Source organism: Macrobrachium nipponense, chromosome 2 (genome assembly GCF_015104395.2).
Source record: "Macrobrachium nipponense isolate FS-2020 chromosome 2, ASM1510439v2, whole genome shotgun sequence".
NCBI classification, from domain to species: Eukaryota; Metazoa; Arthropoda; class Malacostraca; order Decapoda; family Palaemonidae; genus Macrobrachium; species Macrobrachium nipponense.
Window position 1 is genome coordinate 58,087,164 of NC_087201.1, and position 21,097 is coordinate 58,108,260.

General features: G+C 43.1%; 1 protein-coding gene across 1 annotated transcript in view; it reads left to right on the plus strand.

Annotated features, from left to right (window-relative positions):
- The window catches only part of LOC135220609 (COP9 signalosome complex subunit 4-like), a 123,352-nt gene that overhangs the window by 59,318 nt on the left and 42,937 nt on the right, over positions 1-21,097 (plus strand). The window contains exons 7-8 of the mRNA XM_064257912.1: positions 6,554-6,724; positions 20,116-20,291. Coding sequence (XP_064113982.1) covers positions 6,554-6,724; positions 20,116-20,291 — 347 coding nt within the window. The remainder of the gene's footprint in view (positions 1-6,553; positions 6,725-20,115; positions 20,292-21,097) is intronic.

Here is a 21,097-nt window from a genome sequence, read left to right on the forward strand (position 1 = left end):
CAGAATTGCGTTAAATATAGAACACACTCGTATTCACCATCATCTGATTTCAAACCAAAACATTGGCCGCTCCGCGGCATACTGGCTTAGATTTGCCATAGTATTTTATAATACAATAATATGAGAATACATACGATATTATTGGATACAGTGAAGTCATGTTTAACTTTTTAAAGGATTTATGAAAAAGATGCATAATTAACCCTCTTACGCCGATTGGACGTATTATACGTCGAGATAAATTGTCTGTCGGGTGCCGATTGGACATATCGTACGTCGACAAAGAAAAGTTTTTTAAAAATTTGAGGAAAAATACTTATAGGCCTACCAGCCGAAAACGTTTGAATCACACGCCGTGGGGGATGCTGGGAGTTCACGGATCAAGGTGTTGTTTTGTTTAGAAGCGTGACCCAAGTGCGCATGCGCGTAATGCCTCCTCCTCGCATCAGCCAGCATCAGCGACGCGTCGTCCGAGAGTGATCTAGTATTGCCGCAATTGTGTTTTGCCGAACTTGTGCGAGAGTTTGAGGCGCGTTTTACCCGTCGGAAGGGATCGTGTAAGACGTATTTTGGACTTGGATGCTGGCGAGGGACCCAGCACCCAAGATGACCTAGCGCCTCAACGCCGTTCTGTGCGGCCATGTGTGGATGAAAGTGCTGTAGGTGTGTCTCGTGTGCCTTTAGTAACCCCTAGGAAGCATCAGGGTGTCCTTAGGGGCATTCGTAGGCCTTTGGGAAGCCTCCAACCAAGGGACATTGATGCATACTTATCGGAGCTTGATCGGGAGTCTGTCGCAAGTCCTCATTTTGATGGTGGTTGGTCATCTAGTGATGAGGACATCACTCCCGATGTCAGTGATGATGAATATTTGCCCCCAATGTCCGTTCGAGGCTCACATCCCGAAAGTGAGCTCAAATTTAGTGGTTTTAGTGCCTATGAGGGGGAATCTGAGGAGGGGGAGGATGAGGATATAGGGTCTAGTTTTGTCGCCGATGACGATACAGAAAGCGAGGGCCTAAGCGAGAGAGATGGGCCAGTGGGGGGGTTTCGTGTGCGAAATTGTGCCCGCACACGTGCAAGGGCACGTAGAAGGTCGGAGCGTCGCGCAAGCCAAGGTGAAGGTCAGTCGTCCGAGAGCGACGAGGGGTGGACAGAGGACCCCACCCCACCTAACATGCACCCATTCATGGCAACACCTGGGCTCACCGTATCTGTTCCTCTCACTGGTCTGGGGTTCATTCAGCTGTTCCTTACACGGGAATTGCTGGAGTACCTGGTAGCATAGATGGCGGACTACGCTCGGTACTGCCGTGATGAACTTAGCACGACATTGTCGTATCACTGGCGGGGCTGCAACCTAATACTATTTGCTCCCTTTCATATTAGGCATTTCATTGAGTTTTATATATGAAAATGTGCACAATTTCATGTAAAATACAACAAAAAATATTTGAAGGTTGTAGCTTTTCTCATTTTCGAAATAATTGCATATAAATCACGATAAATAGAAAAACCACGTTCGGTCAACTTTGACTCAACCGAAATGGTCAAAAAACGCAATTGTAAGCAAATACTCTTACAGTGTAGTAATATTCAGTCATTTATCTTCATTTTGAAACAAATTCAAAGTCTCTAGCACAATATTTAGATTTATGGTGAATTTTTGAAAAAACTTTTTCCTTCCTCCGCGCGCCGATTCTCCGCCTCAATTCTCTGAAATGCGTACGTCACATTCTCCTAATATTTGCTCCCTTTCATATTAGGTGTTTCATAGAGTTTTATATACGAAAATGTGCGCAATTTCATGTAGAATATAAAAAAATATTTGAAGGTTGTAGCTTTTCTCATTTTTGAAATATTTACATATAAAATAAAATATCAAAATTTGACATTTGGTCAACTTAAACTCGTCCAAAATGGTCGAAAACTGCAATTGTAAGCTAAATCTCTTACAGTATAGTAATATTCAATCATTTTTCTTCATTTTGAAACAAATTGGAAGTCTCTAGAACAATATTTAGATTTATGGTGAATTTTTGAAAAAAACATTTTTTTTACGTCAAGCGTTACGAATTCATGCATCATTTTGTGATAATATTTTCTCTGTGTTGCTTTGATTGTTTTACAATGTGTTATATACCAAAATGATCGCAATTTAGTGTACAATACAACAACAAAAAATTAACTCGTTAGCTTTAACTGTTTTGCTCACAGCGTGATTTGAATACAATTATATATGAAATTTTGTTTTTGCACTATCATATATCGCATTATTTATATACGATAATGATATTTTTTTCATTTCTGATGTTTGCATACTAAACTTCAGGCAATGACAAAAAGAAGGAGCCAAAAATGAACTCTTAATCTTGAAAACTAAGCGCGCTGTGATTTTTTGAAAAAAATATTTGTTCTGCTTTGGCGCTCACTCTGAGACACCCCCGGCATACGGGAGACAATTTTTATTATACCCCTTCGGCATAAGAGGGTTAATAAAATAACACCATGCATTTTTCGGAACAGTGGCGGACAAGAACGAACATGAAAAAACATCCTCTGACAATGTGGAGGGTAGTTACAAAAGCTGCCTTAATTTGTATCATATTTATGTACAAAAATAAAAATACCCTATACATAATATATTTTCATGCACATTTCAAACTTAAAGCATGAACATTTATAAAATCGACACATCAATCGCTAAATTTGCACGCTTTTAAACTATATTTTCAGAAGAGCGGCAGGTGGCGGCTTACAAGAACGAACATGATAAAACATTGTATTTTGATAACGTGAAGGGCAGTTTCAAAAGCTGCCTTTGTATCATATCAGAAGAGCGGCAGGTGGCGGCTTACAAGAACGAACATGAAAAAACATTGTATTTTGATAACGTTAAGGGCAGTTTCAAAAGCTGCCTTTGTATCATATTTCTGTGCAGAAATAAAAATACCTTATACGTAATACATTTTCATACACATTTTAAACATAAAAGCATGAACATTTATAAATTGACACATCCATAGCTAAATTTGCCAGGAAACCAAGGTGTGTCCTGGGACAGAGCTCCGAGACCTTCACCATGTCTCTCTCAGCCATCTACCATCTCAAAACAACTAATTCTGTGAAAGACTTATTCTGCAGAGTTAAGCACTTGCGTCAGCGGACTAAAGCAATACCATCATGTGAAAGTGAATGATTTGAATGATACTGTTCAGTTATTCAAGGTCCATAGTATTATTCCAGTTATTTCAGAAGTTTATGAGCTGTATGTCAGTAGTACTTCAGTTGTTCAGTCTTTTACTTGCCCTCTACCATCATTCCCTTCTAACATTAATCCTCCTCCTACTCAGTCCCCCACTGTCACATATTCCTCATCTTTTGACACTCCTTCCACTGCTTTTTGTGTTTTATGGACAGCTTTTGAGGTTACCTTAGCAGGGTCGTCACTCGACTCAAAGTTTTCATCTTTTTTTTATTTGTTTTTGAAGTGTGAGGCTGGTATTCAACCTACAGTGGTAACATCATGTGAGAACCCTCTACTTTCTCCCATCCAGCCAATTGTCCTGTCATGTAGAGAGCGATCTGCTCCCTTCCAGCCATTTTGTGCTTCAAGCATCATATGACATTGCTAGCGCTTCAAGCACACCACTTTTTCAAGTGTTTGCCACTTCATTGTCAAAATCTGCAGATTTGCCAATTTCTGCCTCAAGGTTCTTGTTTTATACAGACAGACTTTGAACATATTGGTTATTAAATGCTTGATAGGTCACACTGCTTCATTTTATCCTCACCTTTTTACTGAGGATGAACCTATTGGTGATTACTCTCTTTTGTCTGCTTTTACCTCAGCTCCTGCTCAGACAAGTAAGAAATTAAAGTTATCTGATTCAGACTATCTCGAAAGTTATACCTTAAAACAGGCTCTTGGAATGGTTCTGTTTTGGTATCTAGTTTTGTGAAGTCACATAGAGCAGCATGCTATGACACAGGTAGAATGCCATATCTTTGTCCTTCTGTTCAAGACAAGTTTTTTCCAAGTTGCTTGACCTGATAAAGTGAAGAGCTCTTAAAACCAGTAAGAGACTTTGGTCTAATAGTGAGGCAGACCTGCCTATGAAGTTATATAATTTTTTTGAAGTGCTTTATGTGAAGCTTGCACTTCACTCAACTGCCCATTTATTGAATAGGCAACAATTCTTGATAAGGTAGACTATTTACCTTGCCTTGATAGTCATTTTCAACACTTGAGGAGAGATACCTAATGTTTTTACCAATTCAGTTTTAAAGAAAGTGGAACAGTTGTGTTCATATTTATCTTAAACGGTTGTGCTCATGTTTGTCTTAGGAAGTAGCTCTAGCTCAATGGTTAATAGCTTTTTTTGACTCATCATTGTTTCCTGAATCCCCAGTATTTATGCCCATTGCTAAAGATGCCTCAGATCAGGAGAGTAGGGACTTTTTAGTACAATATAAAAGGCTTTCATAAGTACACTTTGCCTGTGTCTGCAGCTGATCCAGCACCAAAGTTCTATGCTGAATATCAACCCAAAATGTCCTAGAGTTCATCTGCTTCTAGTAAGCCCTTTCAAGGTGATACAGGCTCTTGTTCTAAAGGAAAGAATTACAAAAGCAACTTTAACCAATTTTTTGAGCCACCAAGGTTCAGTGGGAGGCTCCCTACAGTTTGTGGAATGATAACTTTGGAGCAAAACCTTGAGTGGTGAAATTTCTCAAAGAGGGATACATCATGCCTTTTGTGATACTACCACTCCCGTCATTGTCCCTGATATCCTTCTCTCTGCACCTCCATCATGCAGAGAAATTCTGAGTTTTGCAGGAGGGGCTGGGGACCAATATTGGACAGCCAGCTTCAACAAGTTCATGTATCTGATCCCTTTTTGATGGAGTCATCTAGTTTGGTCCTGGCAACCATTAGGCAGGGCAACTGGATGATTTTTATCATTATACTGGATGGGTACTTCCTTATCCTGATCCTCATCAATCAAGGAAATATCTGCACTTTGTCTTGGAAGGGAAGCTCTGTGTTTTGTTCTGAGCAAGGTGAAACCATATGTCACCTATATTTTGGCACTATCAGTGGGGAAGAGTCTGGTTTGTTGTCGCCAACTCATTTCAAATAGTCTTGAAGACAAAGGATTGCCATATGGAACTGACCTCAGTGCTAGGAATTTTGATCGATGTCATCAAGTTTATCGTTCCTCAGATGAAAGAGTGATTCTCTCTCTCTTGAGGCTTTTCCAACAGAGACAGGTAGACAATTTTCTATCACTGCTGAGACAATTTGACTTATAGAAAAGCCTCCAGCCGGGAAGTGGCTCTCTCTTGGTTTTTTGGGCCACATGCTCTCTTTAGAGAAGTTTGTCAGCATGGCCTGTTAACAAATAAGACAAATTCAGTTTCACCCCAAGAACTCTTTTGAGATAGGTCTTGTCTTCTGAACTTAGCTCAAGTTGTAGGTCATTCATATCTTTTGGGTTCTCTTTATTGATGGGGAGATCAGTCAAGACTGCTGATGGGTCTGCATGGACTCTTCAGGAGCCCAGACTTCAGTTTCTTCAGATGCATCAGGTTTAGGTTAGAGAGCCATTTTGGGGAACACTGAAATGTCAGGAAGTTGGGCAGTAGAGGAGGATACTTGAGAGTAACAGTTGTAGCCTGGTACTTAAGTTTGAGGTATATTTTTGTGTGAACTGTCAAGTTTGCCGATGAACTATTAAAGTAAGAAGTTATTAGTTTTTATATATAGCTTACTTAGGATTGTAACAGTAGTATGAGAGTACTGTAATGCAAGGTTACTATGTGTTTTGGGATGATGTTTTTGGGTGTATTTTTGTTTGAAATTATATTAAATTGTTTTAGTATGATAATTTACAATATTTTTAGAAGCTTTTTCCCAGTTTAAAATAGCTCTCAGTTTGCTCGGCTGAGAGGATGTTTCTACGGCTGCACTAACCCATTATTCAAATTCATTGTAGTATTCAGCTGACTTTAGCAGTAAGATTCATCCTAGATTTGTTTTTTCTTTTTTTTCTTAATTATTTGAATACTTACCTAATGTTAAAAGTGAAGACCCACCCAGCCTTCCCACATCTTATCGGGTGGTGATGAAGAATTTCAGTGGGAAACAGGGAAATGGGTGATTATACACAATCTATCCCAACCTGCCAAGCATTAGCCTTTTCTTTATTTTGAATACCAATTGCACCTAATAGCATGAAGATGTCAGCTAACTTTAACAGTAGATAAGTATGCAAATCATTTATTTTATATAAATTTGCGTAATATATATGTAATGTAAGAATAGTTAAAAATATAGGGGTAAAAATGAAGTGCAGTCACATGAAATTCAGTAATGTCTAATTAACTAGATGCAGACTCCATTTTAGTTTGTGTTTCAGGTAAATTTTTGTTTGCAAATATACCTTCCATTTTGACGTTTATCATGTAAGCCCACCCTATGAAGTTAATGTTGAAAACCCATAATTTATTTTGTGATAAAAATACTTATGTTCAAATTTCTATTGATTATAGGTCAACAGAGATCAAGAATGCTTGGCACACTTTTCAAGGATGAGCGTTGTCAGCAGTTGCCCTGCTACCACATCTTAGAGAAAATGCATTTGGATCGTATTATTCGTCATAGTGAATTAACGGAATTTCAGAACATGTTGCAGACCCACCAGCAAGCCACAACCTCAGATGGTTTGTAGTTTATATTGCAACAGTCTTTAGTATTCTTTAGGTTGAAATTTTCAGTAAAGTTAGGAAAGTTTAAATAAGGGAAGAAGTCAGTGGAAATAAAAATGAAGCTAAAAGTAGGACTTTAATTTTGTATATTGCAATACACTCCCTGAACACCTGAATTAGCCCTGGTCACCTGACCTGTCGGAACATAACCCCACATATTTACCCACACTAGGGAAAATTTTTTAACTTGAGTTACCAATGCTGTAGGTAAACACCGTTTACTGAGTGACCTGCCTACCGTTGGCAACACTGCTGCCAGAAACCAACTGGCAGAGGGTTCCCCCCTTCAATTGCTTCTTGTTCACTTGCCTGACAGGATGCACCCTGTTGCAAGCAAACATTTTTGGTTTCTTAGCCCGACTGCCACAGCTTTTTTGGATATAGGTCTGGTGTTGATGCCCTGACTTCATTTTGAATTGTGTTTTGGACTACTCCTTTGGAATTTACTATTTTAAGACGTTGATGGACTTGGCCTGGATTATGGATTCATCAACTAGGACACCTCTTCAGCCATCCCTCAGAAACCAGCCCCTTCTACAACACTCAGAACAATCCAGCAATGATGACGTGGGAGTACACCAGTCCTGTTTGGCCTGCAAACGAAGGATGAGAACTCTCAGACACATTCAGGACCATGTTCTTAGGAATTTCCCCAAATTTACCAAAGAAATGTGTCTGGATTACTAAGGGGGAAGTGAATCAGTGTATTTTCTGTCCTTTAAAAGGATGGCTTCATCTCCTTCTTTCTCCTTTTCGTCTTCGCTGTTTCCACCTGTCTCAGACATTTCTCCTCATTCTTTACCTACTAAAACGGCTTCTCAGGACTCGTCTCTTTCTTCCCTCTCGAGTCACACTTTGGTGCCTCCGTCGGTATGTTCTCAGGCATCTCCCACGGGTGTGCACCCTGGGATGTCCTTTTTCTTCAGGACAAGTTTTGTCTCGACCATCTGGTATTCCGCATTCGGAAGGGGACTTGGTCGTAAGGTCTGGTTCAAACCAGCTGGCAGGTTTGAGCAACGAGTTGTTGGGGATGGATCAAGCGCTTTCGGCACCTTTGAGAGAAGTGCCTTTGGTACTTCAGATCCCCCCAAGTATGCTTTCCGATGCGTTTCCACTGCCTTCCAGGATGGACAGTAATAGGTGTGATTTAGCCACATCAGTCGCAGTAGATCGCAGTCTGTCTTTAATTACTTCGTTCAGTGCGGGCCCTACAGGTGTATCTGTTACCTGTCCAATTTCCACAATTGTGGGTGTCCAGTGGTTATTCCAGATGTGACGTCTTCATTCACCCCTTCTTCTGTGGCTTTTTCTCTTTCTCAGGACAGTACAGGTTCTTTAGCTAAGGGTTACGGTGTTGGTTTGGGTTCAGTTTTGGTGTTGGGTCTGTCAGGGGTGGGGACTCCCTCTTCTTCTTTTGATGTTTCCGCTTTTGCGGGTGTCCAGCCTTCCAGGACAATGACCTTTCCCATTGGTACAGGTATTGCGGCTTCTCCGTTCCTAGGTTTGGGTGCGGTTCAGCTGGTAGGTTTAGGTTCAGGTGTTGTGCTGTCGGCTTCATATAACCCAGGGTTGGTGGGTGCGTCTACGGCTGGTGCACTGGTTATGTCATCTTTCAGCGATGGTGGAGTTGTGCAACCCAGTTTGTTTAACGCAGGTAGGATGGTATCAAGTATGCACGGTTCGGGTGTGCTGCTACCTTTAGTTGACAGTTCAGCAGGTTCGGGTATTATGACAGCACTCAGGGAGAGCAAAGGTTTTGTGCAACCTTTTGCAGTTGGCTCGGGGCTGTTACCAGGAACTCTAGGTAGGGAAGATAAGGTTACAGAGGTTCGGGGTTAGGTAATCCGGGAGTTCGTACTGCCTCTTTCTCTGCTCCATTACGATCGGACGATGTAGACATGGAAGTCTCCATAGAGGACGAAGGTCCAGTGTCAGAGTTGGGCGTTCCCCTCGCAGGTGAAAGTGACTATAAACAAATGCTCGAGTTCATTCATTACCTGTTCCCGCAGTCCAAGGTTTCAGAAGATCCAGTGAAACCTAACCAGGCGATGTTTGAAGAATTATACTCAACCAAGCCTACGGTTCTCCATTCATCTTGTAAGCTGCCTTGGTTCAGTCGGGTGGAGCAGGCATTGAGGGAGGCGGATGCACAGTTTGCTTCAGTGGTAGGGTCAGGGAAAGAGAATTCGGTTTTGCCTCCTAGTAGGAAGTCTTTGTATGGAGTAGCAGGTAACCCTTCTGGCACATGGGTTCCTTTGAATGAGTCGGTAGAGGCTCTTCTGTCCATGGTTCCTTCGACCAATAGACAGGTGAGCATTTCCTTAAGTGAGGCATCCTTGCTAGAGTATGCATTTACATTTACAAGTCAGTCTGAAGCTCTTTCACATTTGATGTGGAGGTTATCGAGCCTTATGGGTTTTCTGAAGCATGATAGTTATGCCCCCTCAGACCCTGTTCTTTTTGACAATCTCTTCACTTCCGTGTCCATGAGTCTGGCTCATCAAGCCAAAATATCAGCAGGCTGTACAACATTTATCGATAAGAAGAGGAGTGATTTGTTTCCAAGCCACCTCCCTCTGCATTTCCTGGACATCCACAAGAGGGTTCTGTCAAGGGCGCCCCTCACGCTATGCAATAGTCTTTTTAAGGAAGAGGATGTTATGACAATGGTTAACTTCGTATCATCAACGTCGGCTGTCGAATCCCAGCAGGCAATGGTCTGTGTGGCAGTTCAGGGTGCCAAATCACCCATAGGCTCCTGCATACCTTCGCCAGGCAAGTGCTCAGCTTCACGATCTCCTAATAGGTCACCTAAGAAGGTGCGTTTTTTGGCTAAAGTTCTTCGGGTCCTTCCAAACCCTCTTTGGGAAAGAAGGGTTTTCGAAAATAGGAGACAGTACCCTCGTCGATACCATTGGGGGTTGTCTGTCCCACTTCATGGATACCTGGGAGAAGTGGGATTGTGGAAGTGTTGAGGGAGGGGTACAGGATCCCTTTTCATTCTGTTCCTCCACTGTCTGATTCCCCAATTCATTTTCCCAGCTATTTCCTGTTGTCCATCAAAGGAATAGCCTTGACTTTGGATATTTGGTCCTTGTTGAACAAGGGAGCGATAGAGGCCGCTCTCCCTTCTCAGGGTTTCTACAGTCGAATCTTTGTGACCGCCAAGGCGGGAGGTATTTAGAGATCCATTATAGACCTTTTGGGTCTCAACCATTTAGTCATAGCTACAAAATTTCACGTGGAAACCTCCCAAGCAGTCCTGAGATCTGTCTGGAGAGATGACTGAATGATTTCGGTGGACCTCAAGGACACCTATTTCCAGGTTCCGATACATCAGGAATCTGAGGTTCCTTATTTTCTCGGGTCCATACGGAACCTTCCAGTTCAAAGTCCTCTGCTTCGGGCTGACCATGGCACCTCAGGTGTTTATGAGGGTGATGTCTCCAATCTCCTTATCATGCATCGTCGGGGCTTCCGCATGAGGAGGTACCTGGACGATTGGTTAACCATGGCTTCCTCCAAGGAAGACGCTATAAATGAGAGAGATTTTCTTTAAGATCTTTGTCGGACCTTGGGGATCTGAATAAATTTGGAAAAGAGCTCCCTTTCCCCTTCTCAAGTAAAGAAGTTTCTGGGCACAGTAATTCAGACGCGTTGTTGGAGGGGTTTCCCAACCCAAGACCAGAGTTCTGACTGTCTTGAGCGAGGTGGAGAACTTCTTGTCAGATTGAGCTCAACCAGCAAGCGAGTGAAGTTTGTTAGGAAGGATGTCATCTCTGTTCCTTCTGATTCCAGGTTCTTGTCTGGATGCGCTCCGCAGGTATGTCTCAGGAATTGCTGGGACTTTGGGGAAGAGAGCGCAGTGATAGTCTGGGACGATTCCTGCCTCGAGGATCTTCTGTGGTGTCAGAAGACAGTCATCTGCCCACAGGAGAAAGTCTAGCCCTCACGATTCCAGACTTTTATTTGTATACAGATGCCCCAGATCAGTGTTGGGGTTGCAACCCTGGAGGAAATTCAGGCCAAGGGCCTTTGGAGGGTTCAGGACTAGGAGGAGTCAATCAGTTTTCAAGAACTAAGAGCAGTAGAGGAGGCTCTAAAGCAGTTTGTATGTCTGTTAAAGGGAAAGGTCGTAGCGCTCTTTTTGGACAACACTACAGCCTTAGCATACCTCAAGAAGAAAGGGGGTACAAGATCATAAACCCTGAATCTTGTCGCTCAGAGGACTCAACGCTGGTGCGAGAGCCACGATGTTACACTTCCCAGTTCGTCGCGGGAAAACTCGGTGTTGGCAGACGCTTTGAGTCGATCATGGGAGCGAGTGGGCATTGGCACAGGAGGAAGTCCAGATCTTGTTAAGGAGGTGGCCGGCTACTGTGGACCTGTTCGCCACCAGGTTGCATTATCGCCTTCCAGTTTACTTCTCACTGGTAGCAGATCCCATTTCCTGCAGGACAGATGCTTTGCTATATGTGTGGGACAATCTACAGGTGTATACCTTCCCTCCTTTTGCCATAATACACCTGGTACTGATAAAGCTGAGGAACTGCAGTAACACTCAGATGACCCCAATATCTCCCCTCTGACCTCAAGAGACCCTGGTTCCCAGACCTAGAAATGTTGTCCAACCCTCCAGTCCTTTGCGTGTTGAAGCTAGCTGTCTGGAGACTGTCCAGCAAGCAGCCCATAACACCAGTCTCTCTAAGGCAGTGGCTCAACAGGTGTCCTTTTGCTTAAGAAAGTCGACCAAGAAATTATATCAAGTCAGATGGGCGATGTATCATAGGTGGTGTAGGAAAGAAGGGCACAGAATTTCTTGTCTTACTATAGTAAAGGTGGCTGATTTCCTATTGTTCCTCAGGAAATCTAGGAATCTATCCTATTCGGCAATTGCAGAACATAAGTCTATGCTCGTAAGTACTTTTAGATTCCATCTAACGGAACTATCTAGTAACAGGGTTTTGCATGACCTCCTTAAGTCCTTTAAGATTGAATGTCTGGTAGTTCCGCTTCGGGCCCCTTCATGGGATTTAGCAGCAGTCTTGAACCTTTTGAGTTCTCAATCCTTTGAACCTTTTAGAGTTTATCTTTGAGAGAACTAACTAATAGGATCTTGTTCTTGGTATTGCATGCGACAGCTAAGAGAGTAAGGGAAATCCAGGTGGTGTCCAGAAAGGATATTTATCTCTCTTACCTCCTGGAGTTCATAGCAAAATCTGAATCTAAATGTAATCCCCTGCCGAGACCATTTAAGGTTTCCTCACTCGAAGATTTTGTTGGAGGAGACGCATCAGAAATGTGGTTGTTCAGTGCGATACCTGAAATGTTATTTGTCACACACAGCTAAGCTATTGCCGAATGCATGGACTGTATTGATATCCACGAGAAACCCTTCTAGGCGATATCCAAGAACGCGATTAGTTTCTTTCTATGAGAAGTAATTTCCCAGTCTAACAGTAGTATTTCGTCTGGTTCGGTCAGTACCGATCCTCGTCCCAGAGCACACAGTATCAGGGGCATGGCGACATCTTCGGCCTTTCTAAGGAATTATAGTGTCAGCTATTCTGGAGGCAGCAACATGGAAATCGGTATCAGTATTTACATCTTTCTATCTAAGAGATATCCAATTTGTGTCAGAGGAGGGTTACTTCTTTGGACCTTTCGTGGCAGCCAGTGCAGTGTTGCGATAATGCAGTCGCATGGTAAGTTAGTTAAGGTGTTGGGTTCTTGTTAGTTTTAGATATTTTATAGTTCTTTCCTAGTTAGTTTGTCGTGAGTGTCGTGTACTAACTTTGGTAAGTAATCAGACCGTAGGACTGTACAGCTCCTTCAACCCTTCATGCACACTGCACCAACGATCTTCAGCGAACATCGTGAGAGAACTGCTCTAGGAACTTCTCCTCCATACATGAGAGGCATGATAGCCACATGGGAGGCTTCAGTTCCCCTCCATTCATGCGAGGTATAAGATACCACATGGGAGGCTAGCTTGACAGAGACGAGACGAGACTGACGTTGAGCTATTCTCTTTTTCGGGCATCTCACCTGATGAGCAGAATATGGGTGAGTTCACAAAATTCATGCACAGTAGGTTAAACTGAGTTACCTGTGTATGCCTCGGGGCAGGTCGGGCTGATACTTTGATTGACCCCACCTCCATGTAACTGTTGTTAATCAGGCTAATTCAGGTGTTCAGGGAGTCCATTGCAATATGAAGTTCTCATAATAAAACTAATATTGTAATACTTACTGAACACCTGAATGACTCCCACCTGCCTCCCTCTTCAATGATTAATGACAATGGCGATTGAAGGGGGAACCCTCTGCCAGCCAGTTTCTGGCAGCAGTGTTGCCAATGGTAGGCAGGTAACTCGGTAAACAGTGTCTACTTGCAGCATTGGTAACGCTGACAGTTAAAATATTTTGCCTACTGTGGGTAAATATGTAGGGTTATGTTCATGCTGGTCAGGTGACCAGGGCTAATTCAGGTGTTCAGGTATTACAATATTAGTTTTATTAAGAAAACTTCATTTCGTTTCATTAAAATACATTTTCATACATTCAACTTCCCTGTCAGATATATACTTAGCTATAGACTCCGTCGTCCCCGATAGAAATTCGAATTTCGCGGCACACGCTACAGGTAGGTAGGTCAGGTGATCTACGGCCTGCCGCCTGCGGGTGGCAGGAATAGGAACTATTACCTTCTAAGGACAGATTTTTCTCTATCGTTTGGACTGTAAACACACGTTTACGGTTCCTCCTGATTTGATTTTCGTGTTTCATCGCCATCGATCTTCTGGGCTGTCTTTTGCAGGGAAGTACTGGGTCTTTGGTTCGGCATACGCTTTTATTAACTTTTTAATGAATTTCGCTTCGAAATTTCGAAGAAAATACTAATTGAAACTACCGAAATTATCGGTAGACACTCACATAGTTTGCAATAAAGGGAATTATTAATATTTATTCATTATTACATGTAATAAAGGTTACAACTTTATTGAGGAAATATTAAACTTTAATTTCCTACTTTAGGAAGTCAGAAGAGCATATAACTAGATACGCTTACTTTATAAGCTTTAATAGCGTTTGTGCTAACGAGCAGTTAGAGTATTAGCAGTACTAGTAGTAGTTGCATCCTCATCACCTTCTTACTCCACAGAAACTACAAATTTATATATGCAAATTTGAAGATAATGGATGTAGCTCAAAAGCGAGCTCTAAAAAGGTAAGAAGTGAATATAGTGTTCCCCATTGAAGTGGAGGGTGCGTCTGATCGGCTCTGTCTCGCTCCCAGACCTAGACCTCTTCCAAGCTCCCAGGCCCAGAGGAGAAGGAATGTCGACAGTCGTACGGAGGTTACGGAGAATCCCCACCGATCAGGCGTCCCCTCGGCAGACTCTGTAGAACGTCCCAGACTGCCAAGTTCGCCATTGGAAAGGCGTCCTAAAATAATGGAGGGTGCGTTCCGATCGGCTCTGTCTCGCTCAGACCTAGACCTCTTCCAAGCTCCCAGGCCCAGAGGAGAAGGAATGTCGACAGTCGTACGGAGGTTACGGAGAATCCCCACCGGTCAGGCGTCCCCTCGGCAGAATCTGTAGAGTCCCAGACTGCCAAGGATCGCCATTGGAAAGGCATCCTAAAAGAGTGCTTTTCGTCTTCCCATTCGTCTCCTCGAAGAAGTGGATGGAATTCCGACGAACTGTCGTGTCCGATCAAGAGGAGTGGGAAAGCTTCCGACGTTGGACTCGAGCCGCAACGTTTCCCGGACGATTCTCCCTACGAGAGGAAAAGAGCCAAGAGGACAATATCTCGATCTCCTACGCCTTCCAGAGCGCATTCTCCTATTCATGGCAAAGAAAAGGAAGAAACTGCGACGGACTTCCTACTTAAAATGCAGGAACAAATTCCTCTTTAGTAGGAGTATTGAGAAAAGACCTTCCGAGGAGAAAGGACCATTTTCTTCCTGTTAAGAGATCTCGTCCTACGGGCGTTCTGGACTCCAGACTTATCTCCTCTACTCCTCGTACGAGTACAGAGACGAATAAAGAAAGAAGGACGAAAACTCATAGGATTGAGACGCAACATACGGACAATGACGAAGAGTGTCCGAGTCGGACAGAACCACCCAGGCGCTCGGCGCCAGAATTGGACTACTCGGACAGGAAAAAGTGTCCTACGCGGACGGCTCCAACCAGACAGACTCGTGCCGATTGCGGACAACCTTGACAAGGCGGACAGCTGGATTGGACAAAAACGTCGTGCGCAGGCAACTCCGTTCCGGGCGACAGGCGCCAGAAGGCGGACCAAGCCGGAACAAGACGGACAGGTAGAGGTGTCGTACTGGAATGACACCAGCCAAGCGCCAAGTTCCATAGGTGGACAGCTCGGACAGACGACACGGTCCGAGACGGACAGATACGTCCAAGCGCATTGAACAAACCAAACTTTCGGCAACGGTTAAGCACCAAGCGCCAAGATCTTCCTCAAAAGAATCATACGGAGAAATCAACCAGGAAGCGTCTCTTTATGATTTGGACCAGGAGCGGATTTCTCTGGACAGAGACGAAAGGTGCCGCACAGGCGGCCGTCGTCCTGTTCACGATATGTCCGTTTCGGGTGGAAATCTGCCGCAAGCACAGCTGTCTCCTGAGAAGAATGCAATATGTCGCACAGGCGGCCGTCATTCTTGTCAGGAGGACTTAGATGATGATAGAGTTTTTTCTCAGGATCGTTTGAAAATTAAACAAGATTTGTACGAGCTCTCATTCATTGATTAGAGGCTCTTCCAAATAATAGAGGCATAGAATACGGCCTTATATCCAAGAGAATAAAAATTTGAGGATTCTCTTCGATCCTAGAGTTTTCATTGCGATCTCTTTTTGACTAATACTAATTCGTGTTTATTGACGAAAAGAACGAAGAGGGCAAGATTTCCTTTTCTCTCTCTGGATCGGAGAGGAAAGAATGTAGTAGCAAGACTTGCTGTATACGATTACTGAATGACAAGTCATATACCATACCAGAGTTGCCTTTGTGGTTCGCTACGGAATTATCTATATCCTTACAGGTTTTTTCCTGGTAAGGACTTCGCTTAAAAGGTTTGTTACGACAATACCTACTCAGCTTCGTATTTAACAAAGGTTGTTTGGCTTAAATTTGCATTATTAAGAGCTTCCTTAGGCTCGAGAATAATTGTATTATATTCCTTCATTGAATGAAGTAACTGGCAACTCATGATGAATGCAGTCAGGCAGCGAGCGAGACTGCCGGGCTGTCATTCTAAGGCCAATACTGAATACAGTACCATCCGGTTCTCGGTCATGATTAGCCTATTACATCTCTCTCTCCAACGGGATCGAATGGTTAACCGTATATCCCCCCACAATCATGGACTTAGTCTCGAATGGAGGAGATAGTTAAGCTAACACAAATAAAATATTGTCTGCCTTTTGCTAAGAAGCTTTCAATAAGAAAGATATTATAACCTTTCAATGCTGTTTACCGTAGGTAACATTATTAAAGGATTCTAAGCAGTAGAACATTATTATTATTATAATGCTCTCATGCTTACGCAAACGCCATGGCGTTATTAGAATACATGCTTAGTGAGAAGATGGATGTAGTAGAGAATTCACTTTAAGACTACGGTATGGTCAAGTCTTTCGAGAAACGCACACAACCTTTTAAGAATCGGATATTGCTCAAGAGAAGATGGATGAGTGGGATGGGAAACATTCTCTTCGTGGCAGAAATGGTTTCCCTGAATGGACTATACTTCGTATATAAGAGTTTTTTCCTACTAAGAACGGAATTAACATGTGAAAGGAGGTCGGGTACCATAAAGGCACAGATGTTCTGACACATAACATAAAGAGAATTAGAAGAAAGCGCCAGCCGGGCGCAAAGCGCTAGAAGCGCCAACCTGGCGCAATGCGCCAGGAATGCGCCAGCCTGGCGCAAAATTGCGCCAGAAGCGCCAGCCTAGCGCAAAATTGCGCCAGAAGCGCCAGCCTGAAGCAATGGGCCAAGAGCACCATCCAAGATATTTTCTCGTTTTAGCGAGTTATTAACCTAAGAATCCAGTAGCCTCTCGGACAGCAGGCTCGGTAACGGCAAGAATCGTTCCTGATTTCGTTACCCTTTTTATCACTTAGGCCAATTCCACGACTCTCTCATATCGCTAAGAGCATCGAGAATCTCTTTTTTCGCTCCTGTTCGCGTTAAAAAAGAGAACCTATTTGGAAAACAGACAGGGAACGTAACGATCCTTAAGAGGTTCGATGCAAGATATTTCATGTCCGTGAGAACCTTCTCGATCGACGATAATAACTGTTAACGTATGTCTAACATTTATTGGAAAGAGTTGTGAGAACCTGCGGAAAGTCTTCTTCATAGATCTCTTAGCAAGGTAGAAGACGAACAGGCTTCCTATAGAATGCTTCCTTTTCCTCGAACCAAGAGAGGTAGCAATATACGCCATCTTTATTTTATAGAAAGGGGAATATACTATAGTCTTTTTTTCCCCTAAATATAAATATAAATATAAATTCTTTACAGAATTTAAGATAAAGGGCGTCAAAGAAAGAGAGGATAATACTTTATGCCTCATTTTGGCTTCAGAGAGGTTGGATTCACAGAGGTCACGTTCTTCTCACAGCATGTTTTTGGAAGTCTTTTCCAAGAGAGTCTGGATATTCTATCAGCATCTATTATTAAATGGACCTTAACAACCTCTCCACTCTGAGTCTGTCTGCATGCAGACTGACCGAAGTGACATAAATGAGAGGATTTTTCAAGGTAGATGACAATAGTCATGGCCTAAGACATAGAATTGCTGCAGATCGTGCTAGAGGGAATGAGGAAACTGTCCTCTTCCGATACCTCTGTGAACCACATAGCGGTTTTTTCTTCCCTTTCAGAGGGAAGAATCACCTTTGTATATAGCTTGCTATCAAAGAACGCAGTAAAAGGCTATACTCTGTCTCTACAAAGGGAATTGGAGATAGCAGAGGATTAAGATCTTCGGGATCTTATACGATATATACCTTAATATGACAAGAGTAGGATATCATGTACTCCTAATGGGATCTTTTTTGTGGCCACAGATTCCATGTTCCGACAAGATGGAACTGCTCCTCATCAAACTTCTTTGAGAAATTTTTGTGAGGGAATTCTTTGTTTCTCTGGGTCCTAAACGACCAAGAAGACAAGTGAATTTTTTGAGCATTGGAATCTCGCATCAGATTCTATGGAGACTAGACAATGGGTTCTTGCCAGCATAGTATGTCTAGCAAAAGAACTGAAACCCCCTATTCCTGATTCAATGTTTTCAGATAGAGGTTTCGTTGTCCAGGCAGAGTACTTACGTTTTCATCTACAGTAGAATGGTTCAAACGTTTGCCTACAGAGTCTTTGGTATGCGATGACGGCTCGAAATGCTTCCCAGAAGGTGTTCAGAGGGATACAATAAAGAGCTAGAAATCAGGAGTACTCCCAATTTCAGCTCGGAGTCTCCTTCGACTTCCAGGCTTTTTCCCTTCCTTCGGGCAAGGATAGGGAAGATTCTGCAACGAGACACCCCTTCAACATGTAAGAAGAGATCTCGTGAGCACGGAAGTATTCATGAAGGACCCTCCTCGGAGGAAGACTCTTATCTCTCGTACGGTTAGATATCCTATCGTCTACTGGATGTAGCTGATGACAATCACCTCCCCTTACCGGAGAGACCAAAAGCTCAAAGTGAAAGAATTTCTTCCACCCTTCTCCAGTCTCCTGATAAACGATTGTGGATGTTAAGGACTTTCGGACAATGTAGCGCCAATCAGGCGCCAAAATACCAGAACAGGCGTAAAGACGCCAGAGGAAGACAGTCCAAATAAACCACTGTCATTGTCTGATGAGGAGAAGGAGCGTGCCTCCAGCCTGGCGCAGATGCGCTAGAGGCAAATAAATCGGAAAAAGTGTCCGATGTGGGCATCGCCAGTTTCCTCGAGACTCTTTAACAAGCTCGAAGCTCCAGCAAGTGGGGAGAAGTCAGCCAGGCGCTAGGCGCGAGGCTCCAGGCAGGCGCAAGGCGCTAGCCAGGCGCCAGGCAAGCAACATGCGCCAGCCAAGCGCGAGGCGTCAGACAGGCGCGAGGCGCCAGCCAGGCGCGAGGCGCCAGCCAGGCGCGAGGCGCCAGCCAGGCGCGAGGCGCCAGCCAGGCACAAGCCAGGCTCTAGGCTTCATCCAGAAGAGATCAATTTCAAAGAAAGCCCTGGTCTTCTTTGGAACAGTGTGATCTCTAAAGCACTTCTTAAGTAACTTGATGATTCCTTCAAACAGCTGAGAATTAAAAGCGCTTGAAGTGCGAGCTTTTAACAATTCTTGTTCTTTCCATAACAATATGTCGTGAGAGACATATTAGCTGTAATTTACGGGAGATGCAACTCTGTGTTGTCTTCTCTTTGCACGAAGGAGGTCAAGTTGACCTATGAGAGATCCTTCTCTCTTGGTTACGTGTCTACGGATACGTTGCTGGGATAGGGAGCCGACACTGATCCTTAACTAGTGAGTTAAAAAATTTTATTTTAACATAAGTATACTATTTTCTTTGGGTTATTTGAAATGAGTTTGGGGATAGCTCTTTTCAAATTAAGCACAAACCCTCGTGTTAGGATCAGGTGATCGGGATCGGTGTTGTGCTCCTTAATTATGCCAGTAGGCATAGGTGTTTTGTCATGTAAGTGGATAGGACCCCTTTGACAAATAACCATTAGATTCTGTCAAGTAAGTGGATAAGACCCATTGACAGATCTACAAGAACTCTTAGCCATTGGTCACATCCTCGCTGAGGCTCTTGAGACGAAGCAGACTCCTAGCAATAGCTAGGAGGTCAACCCTTCGTCTAAACACATAGGAACCAAGGTTTTATTTATTTATTACCTACAACGTATGTTGTTTACCTGTCTAATCAGTAATTAGCTGTCTCTTACCCACCGCCAAAGGTGCCAATCAGCTAAGTATATATCTGACAGGGAAGTTGAATGTATGAAAATGATATTGTTATTGTACAATAAAGTTTCATACATACTTACCTGGCAGATATATACGATTGAATGGCCCACCCAGCCTCCCCTCAGGAGACAGGTGGAAGAGAAAAATCTGTCCTTAGAAGGTAATAGTTCCTATTCCTGCCACCCAGCGGCAGGCCGGTAGATCACCTGACCTACCTACCTGTAGCGTGTGCCGCGAAATTCGAATTTCTATCGGGGACGACGGAGTCTATAGCTAAGTATATATCTGCAGGTAAGTATGTATGAAACTTTATTGTACAATAACAATATCATTTTTCTTTTCAGGTTCAACCATTTTAGACAGAGCTGTAACTGAGCACAACTTACTGGCTGCCAGCAAATTATATAACAACATAACATTCACAGAGCTGGGAGCACTCTTACAGATTTCTCCTGCAAAAGCTGAAAAGATAGCAAGTCAGATGATCACAGAAGGCAGAATGAATGGTTATATTGATCAGGTGAGCATGTTTTCAAGTCCAGAATTGAATTGGGAACTCAGCAGGTTACCTCCAACCTCTTCTAGGATGTTTGGCAACTGTATTTTTTAGATATTAATTCTTTATTGACATAACCTTTGTTTGCATGAGTTTCCTTGGCCAAAGGCAATTTGGGTCTTTTTCTATCAGAGGTATAGTTTACTAGGCACTTAGCATTCAAGAGATAATTCAAATCATGTTAAAACCAGTAAGTTCCATGAGGCTCCAACTATACTATACTAGTTAGTGACTGTCAGTCTTGTTGCTTTGCTCTTCAGGTGACTGCAACACGTCTAGCCCTCACTGTGGAGGGTATGAAAACCTGTTTTGCTAGTTCCACATGCCTCATGAAAAATTTCACCACGTCAGACTTTGTTGATTCAATAGCCCCAGAAGCTGAGACTGTCCAGCTATGACATGTTCAAATTTGTTTTTAAGTTTATCGTATCCCTTTCCAAGGAGGAGAGTTTTAAAGATAAAGGTTAGGATTTAAGTAGAATATAGAATTAGGACAAGGGCCAAGTGCTGGAACAGAAATTAACAGTGAAAAGGTTTGCAAGGTATTACAGGAGGGAAACCTCAGTTAGATTATTAATCAGATTTTAGGAGAGGGTGGAAGGTAAGATGGAGGAAAGAGAATATGAATGGAGATGCAGTATAAAGGGAATGAAAAGGGTTTCAGTTAGGGGAATAAAGAGACGCTGCAAAGAACCTGAAGTAATGCCTACAGTGCACCACATGAGATGCACTGACGGTGCTACCCTCCTACAGAGTTCGATTTGATCAGC